This window comes from Charadrius vociferus, unplaced genomic scaffold (genome assembly GCF_000708025.1).
Source record: "Charadrius vociferus isolate BGI_N301 unplaced genomic scaffold, ASM70802v2 scaffold779, whole genome shotgun sequence".
Taxonomy (NCBI): Eukaryota; Metazoa; Chordata; class Aves; order Charadriiformes; family Charadriidae; genus Charadrius; species Charadrius vociferus.
Window position 1 is genome coordinate 213,741 of NW_009650166.1, and position 7,479 is coordinate 221,219.

The following is a 7,479-nucleotide window of genomic DNA, read 5'->3' on the forward strand; positions in this document are numbered from 1 at the left end:
CCGATTGCCTACACAGGGTGAAACTAGATCAGTGTGAGATACCTGATTTTTGGAAGCTATACCCCACCTCTGCGGAGAAGACTGCAGGCCAAGGAGCAAGACCTGGTGCAGCAAAGACCTCCCCAGAGCACAGGGCAAGAGCAGATGAGGGATTCATGAGGCAGCTGAGAAGACAGTTCATGGTTCCTGCCCTGGAAGGAGGGGATAGTCTCCAAGGTCTTTGTTGGTCTGAGCCAGCAAAAAACTCTGGCTTTGTCCCACAGCGACTGATGGCTGTCCCAATCGTTGGTCCATGAGGCACCTGGGAACACCTCCTGCAGCGCACCCAGGGCACCGTCCACCAGTGACGGGACACCAGACACCACGGCCCCCGACCACCTGCCTTCAGCACCTCCCCGGTCTCCTGTTGTGCGGTTGGATTGACTCCAACATCTCCACTGAATTGAGAGACCTAAAGTCTCCATCTTTCGAAGATAGCACATAGGGTTAAAGCACTCCGGTATCATTCATCGGGGTGCGGTACTGATGCAGCCTGTGACATACCGCGAAGCGTGGTTCAGCCAGAGAGGCTCCGAACCAAAAGATGTCCCCAAGGATAAAGCTGACTGAGATATTAGTTTGACTATGCTTGGAAAAGCCCATATTTAGTACAGCATTGTTGAAGTCAATGGCCAAACTCCTCTTCATTTCAAAATGAGTAAAAATAGTACAATATTGTCGGCTTTATAAAAAAAATATTAAAAAAACACACCAAACCAAACCAAACAAACCAAAACCAACCAACCAACCAACCAAACAGACAAACAAACAAACAAAAAAAGAAATCTTTAAATACACCCCAAGCAGAGCTCTATAGCTGAACAGCCAGGTCACCACTGCGAGAACCCAGATGCTGGGGACTTGCCAGTCTGTGTCCTAACATTTGGAGCTGTGATAGGACTCACTCTCCTTCAGCCCCAGTCAGTCCTCAGCTGAAAAGGAGCGTTTGCTTCTGCTCATCCTTTTGGAGAGAGGAATCAGAGCCAGGAACAGACGCAGCCATGGGCAGCCAGGCTGACGGGTGTCACCGGCAACATTTTATGGAAAGACTTAACAAATATGGCTCTTTGCGCACAGTAAAATGGAAGTTTTGCTCTCTGCAAGCACCCGGAAGGAAATACAGGGGCCAGTAAAAGCTACTTGAAGATGAAAGCCAATGTAAGCACAGGAACAAAGGATAAAAATTAGCTGAGCTTTAATCTGGGTTGAAAATTCGAAGAAGTTAGCCATTGTCCTGCTTTCAAACTAGTGCAAGAGCCACCAGTCAGACCACCAGCAAAAAGAGCAGCCAAGTTCAGAGCATGTCACAACTTCTACAACGGCCTCCTGAAGAGTGAACGTACCAAGATACATAATGCAGGAAATACCCTTTCAACTAGACAGTGTATTGTCCACTTACGGACAAAGTGCAAGACTCCCAAAACCACATTTAACTCCCAGACCTGGCGGTAGGAAAATGCCACCATATTAAGCAGACAAGGTCATCTCCTTTTGCATCCTCGAAAGCTAGGTCCAGGTCTTCTAGGTCTTCTCACAGTATTGCTATTTGGTGTTTCTAATACCTCAGAAGTTTCCCCTGGACGTAGCAGGCCAAGGAAATCTGCCCTGACAGCTCCACGCCAGCTGCTGCTTTGGGTGTGCTATTCAGGACAGCCACCCACGCTGCCATCTCAGGGGTGCTTTCACCAATGCTGGGCTTTGGTCATTTCCATCCAGAAGAACCCACCCTGACTAAGATGTTCTTTGTCTTTACACCAACCTCCACCGAGCAAGGAAGGGCCACGATCCTGAAGCAGAGGGTGCTGCAGCGCACAGGGCTGCTGGAGAGGGTTTGGTTCTTGATGGAGAACGGCAGCTCCCTGGCTTCGGGCACTTGAGGTGAGCTTGGAGGATCCAAGCACAGAGCAGGCAGTTCTGGTCTGGTTTCCCACCCATCCTGCTTGGTCTTGTTGTCCTTCTCAGACCCATGTGACTGTAACATCCAGCCAATGTAAGCATCTGTATGGCTCCTGGTGGCTACCCATGTGTGTTTTGGCTGCTGCTGTCCAAAGTCCAGGTCAGGGTGCCACAGAGTGACCAGGGAAGACAAAGGCCAAGGTCCTGCCATGGTCACAGGGGGAAGAGGTGATGTTCAGAGATGCTCCAGCAACAAACCCATTGCACCTTCATCTTCATGCAGATCTTCTGTTCTGTCCCCACCTCCTGCCCAGGTTGTCTTTGTTCTGCTGAAACATTTTCTCGCTCTTAGCACAGCGGATCCACACGTGCTCTGGTTCCCAGCTCCCAGTCCACCCAGCCATACTGGGCAATTTATTTCACCCTTTCCTCAGCGTTCAGTGCTTTCAGGACTTTCTCCAGCTTCGCTCCTTTGGGCTGGCCAAAATTCATTCACGGACGGTCTGTACCTGGCGCGTGTCAATAACTACAGAGTCAAAGAGGAGCATTGGCTTTTGTCTGCTTTGATTTCCTCCAGGATTATTTGGTAACTAACGAGCAACTTCGAGGTTATCTTCACATCCTCAGCTGGTCTTATTCCACTGCTGTAAAGTCACATGTTGTTTAGTCTACATACATTTAAGAGTAATTATGAGCTTTTAGGCTTTGTTTTGCCATTGTCTGTCCTTTCCTCATTTCAGCATGTACAGGAGCGTCTTCATCTCCTCTTGTACTACCTCCAGGCATGGAGTCCCTCTCTGGGTTTCCAGACCAGGAATTACTCCAGTAGCTCTCTCCTGTGGCCCCTCAAGCTCTTGCTGATGTTTTGTGCAGCCATCGGCACCCGTGCGGGATCAAATCCTGCACCCGTTGTATTTGGGGGAAATGCTGCGCTTGTGATACACGGAGCTGGAGTCCCGCTTCTCTCCTGCCTGCTTCAAAAGGCGACACCCACAGCACCTGATTCAGAAAATGTTTATTGAAAAATTAAGAACTTTTTGCTTTTCAGTGATATTTAGATGATGGTGAAGGAGGTTGGGAAGGAAAACCAAAGTGTTATGCTGACTGATAACCCCATGGACTCTCTTTATTCCCAGCCACAAGAGAGTCTGCCTTTGTCCATGCCATCGCATCGGCAGGGGTGGCCTTCGCCGTAACCCGCTCCTGTGCCGAGGGGACGTCCACGATCTGCGGCTGTGACTCCCACCACAAAGGACCTCCAGGAGATGGATGGAAATGGGGGGGATGCAGCGAGGATGCCGACTTTGGTGTACTGGTGTCCCGGGAATTCGCAGATGCCCGAGAGAACCGGCCGGATGCCCGCTCAGCCATGAACAGACACAACAATGAGGCCGGCAGGACGGTGGGTGCCCAGCAGGTCCAGGGCTGTTTATCCATGCCTGCATGGATGGCCCAACCTGGCTCCCCCTGATGTAATGGGACCACAACAATGCCCAGGCAGGAGCTTCCTAGGGTTATTTTCCAGGGCACAGCATTTCCACTCTCTCCAAACAGATGGGTGGGGGATAAGAAGAGCTAAAACACATCTTGCTTCCAGTGCAAACATGGTTGGGGTTGGAAGGGACCTCTGGAGATCACCCAGTCCAACCCCTTGCCAGAGCAGGGGCACCCAGAGCAGGTTGGACAGGAACGTGTCCAGGCGGGTTTGGAGGATCTCCAGAGTGCGAGACCCCACAGCCTCTCTGAGCAGCCTGTGCCACTGCTCTGCCACCCTCAGAGTAAAGAAGTTTTTCTTCAGGTTCAGACAGAATTTCCCGTGTTCCAGTTTGTGCCCATTGCCCCTTGTCCTGTCACTGGGCACCACTGGGCCCCATCCTCTTGCCACTCACCCTTTAGATATTGATCAGCATTGCTGAGATCCCCCTCAGTCTTCTCTTCTCCAGGCTGAACAGCCCCACGTCCCTCAGCCTTTCCTCAGCAGAGAGATGCTCCAGTCCCCTCCTCACCTCCGTAGCCCTCTGCTGGACCCTCTCCAGCAGTTCCCTGTCCTTCTTGACCCGGGGAGCCCCGAACTGGACACAGTGCTCCAGATGTGGCCTCCCCAGGGCAGAGCAGAGGGGGAGGATGACCCCCCTCCACCTGCTGGCCACACTCTGCTCAATGCCCCCCAGGATACTGATGGCCTTCTTGGCCACCAGGGCACATTGCTGCCTCATGGTCACCCTGTTGGCCACCAGCACTCCCAGGTTCCTCTCCACAGAGCTGCTCTCCAGCAGGTCAGCCCCCAACCTGTACTGGTGCATGGGGTTATTCCTCCCCAGATGCAGGACCCTACACTTGTCCTTGTTGAACTTCATTAGGTTCCTCTCTGCCCAACTCTCCAGCCCATCCAGGTCTCGCTGAGTGGCAGCACAGCCTTCTGGTGTGTCAGCCACTCCTCCCAGTGTTGTGTCATCAGCAAACTCGCCCTAATCTCCCAAGGCAGCATGTAGAAACCCAACTTAACCACCCAAGACCTCAGGTCAACAGTGAGGAGGACTTTCCTCCCAAGCTACTCCTTCCTCCACGCTCCCCATCGTAACATTGTCCCACCCGTTGATTCTTTGGACCAGATGATGTCTGTCAGTCCCTTCCAACCGAAATATTCTGTTCTGTTCTTGCTGTCAGCAGGTACCTGGGGCACTGCCTGCTCTAGGTCACGTGCAAACGCAGCGCACTTTAACCAGGTTACAGAGAGACCTTTCAAACAGCACCTGAAGCAAACACTAGACATCGCTTTTCCACACCACAGCAGGCAGAGGTGGAAGGGTAGAAGCTTGAATCTCTAATTTGTGTTAACAACTGACAGTTTCATGTAAAAAAAAAAAAACTAAACAAAAAAATAACTCTAGTAATTTTAATAAAAATCAGTAACTATTTTGCCCCGCATAGATGAGGTTTCTGGAGAGAAGAGAGCGTCACGTCCTTAAATTCAGAATTTAATTTACTTTCTAGTGCAAACTCTCAGAGTCAGGGCATATGATGACAGGTTGTTAGCAAAGCTAGGACAAGGGGATCAGTCTACATTCACATGTGTCAGAGATGTCCTTTGGGCTCTGATTGTCCACACAGATATGACAGGGAGGACCCGTTGAAAGGATTGAAACTTGGGATGGGATGGGATGGGATGGGATGGGATGGGATGGGATGGGAGAGATGATGAGAGCAGCTGCCCATCTAACCATGCTTTTCTAGTGCGACTTCTCTGTCTCAAGATGTTTCTGCCACACACCCCAGCTCCCATGCACCACCCAAGCCTACGCTTCCCAGACCAAACTCTGATCACATGTTTAAACCCAGGTAGCAAAGGCAGGTGACTGAAAGCAAATGCTGAGCACTGTAAGCTTCTGCTGACCGCCTTGTTTTCTCTCCCCCGGACAGACCATCCTGGACCACATGCACCTGAAGTGCAAGTGCCACGGTCTCTCAGGAAGTTGCGAGGTCAAGACCTGCTGGTGGGCCCAGCCTGATTTCCGGGCAATCGGAGACTACCTGAAGGATAAATACGACAGCGCCTCCGAGATGGTGGTTGAAAAGCACCGAGAATCTCGGGGATGGGTAGAAACTCTTAGGGCCAAGTACGCTCTTTTCAAGCCGCCAACGGAGCGGGATCTGGTCTACTATGAGAACTCCCCCAATTTTTGCGAGCCCAACCCAGAGACAGGCTCCTTTGGGACGAGGGACAGAACATGCAATGTCACCTCCCACGGGATCGATGGCTGCGACCTGCTGTGCTGCGGTCGTGGCCACAACACCAGGACTGAGAAACGGAAGGAGAAGTGTCACTGCATCTTCCACTGGTGCTGCTACGTGAGCTGCCAGGAGTGCATACGCGTCTACGATGTCCACACCTGCAAGTAAGCGTAGGTAGGTCTCCAAGTGATGGGAGGTTTCTCCAGAGCAGGGCCAAGGGGTCCATCCACCCTGTGATCAGCCCCGCCATGGTGGCTTCACACTTCATAGGATGGCATAAAAAAAATCCCAATGCCTTTGGTCAGGGCAGACGCCCTCACACAGCCCGCACCTGCACTGCAGAGAAGGCTCTCAGCATCTCACCCATGCAAGATGGTCCAAAGCTCGACCTGGCGCTGCAGACACCATAGATCCCCGATTTGCTGACTTCTCTCGGGCTGTTTGGCATGACAGACTGTCTGGGAAGAAGCAGGGACAGCAGAGGTCCAAGTGAGGCACGGCCATACCAGTCAGTGTGCTGCTACCACAGCATGTGCAGAAGTTCCAGCTCTGTCCTCCTCTGGAGGTCTGGCCCACGTAGATGCCAATATAGGGGGTTTCAGGTGGAAATGCATTTTACAAGGCAAAAGCTGAGCAGAGTCTCCCCTGCCTGCTGGCATGGCCATGTTGGTCTCAGCAGACGTGGTGAGGAGCAGGAAAGGAGGCAGCTCCCCACACCAGCCAGGCTCCCTCCTTCCTGCTCCGAGGAGATGGTGTTGGAGGAACAAACCTGTTAGAGAGTGCGAACACAGCCTTACAGCCAGTCCCACCTTTCACCTCCCCTCTCCACTCCCCACAGCCCCGAACCATCTCAGATGATCCCCCTGAGGAAGGCAGTAGGAAACCAGAGCCCAGAGCTCATCCTCTGGCATTTGGCCCAGGATAAGAGCGGAGGGCATGTGGTGAGGCTGCCACCTCTCACACGGGGACACATCACTACTCCAGCGGCCTCCTTGCCCCACACCTGCCCAAGAGAGATTTTTAAGGATCTGGCCAGATCCACCCAGTTGATGCACCTATTTCCTAAGCATTCCCTAATATGGCTTTATATCCCAGGGTGAGCTCAGAGCGTCCCCCTGGGACAGGGCATGCGCCAGGCGAGCTGCATACCAGCTCTGACCACCAGTAATGGACAGGGAGACAGAAGCCATGGCAAGAAGGAATTTCTGTCTAAGCCTTCTCGTCAAGGCAGAGACAGGCTTGTTCAAACCACTTAATCATAGAATCATCTGGGTTGGAAGGGACCTGTAAGATCATTGAGTCCAACCATCAACTGCCCAAACCACCACTAACCCATGTCCCTTAGCACCACATCTATCAAACACCTCCAGGGACAGTGACTCCACCACTGCCCTGGGCAGCCTGTTCATACAGCAAAAGAGAGGCACAGGCAGATGGGGAAGGGAGACCTTCATCCACAGCACAATCCCAGGCACACCTTTTCCTTCCCATAGGATTTCTTGAGTTCTCAGCAATTCGTTCATGAGGCGTCCCAGCAAGCACAGAGGCGCCGTACCGTTAGCAGGGCCCCAGGTGTGACCACACACATCCCATGACCCATCTCAGTGCAGAAGAACCAACGTTCATCCCTCCATCTGCCCCCTGGGCCACATCCCCCTCCTTGGCCACACGCCCCCTCATTTTGGGCTTATGTTTTCATGGCGTATTGACCCTTGAAATTGAAAAAAATAAATATTATCTTGGTCCTGGTGGGCTCTTCCACAGATGAGAAGGACCGATAACCACGTTCCAACACCACTTCTCACGCATCAG

General features: G+C 52.3%; 1 protein-coding gene across 1 annotated transcript in view; it reads left to right on the plus strand.

Moving 5' to 3' along the window:
* Positions 1 to 5,835, plus strand: part of WNT3 (wingless-type MMTV integration site family, member 3) — a 51,758-nt gene extending 45,923 nt beyond the window's left edge. Inside the window, exons 3-4 of the mRNA XM_009892409.1 lie at positions 3,072 to 3,337; positions 5,356 to 5,835. Of these exons, the coding sequence (XP_009890711.1) occupies positions 3,072 to 3,337; positions 5,356 to 5,835 (746 nt within the window). The remainder of the gene's footprint in view (positions 1 to 3,071; positions 3,338 to 5,355) is intronic.
* Positions 5,836 to 7,479: the final 1,644 nt, after the last annotated feature.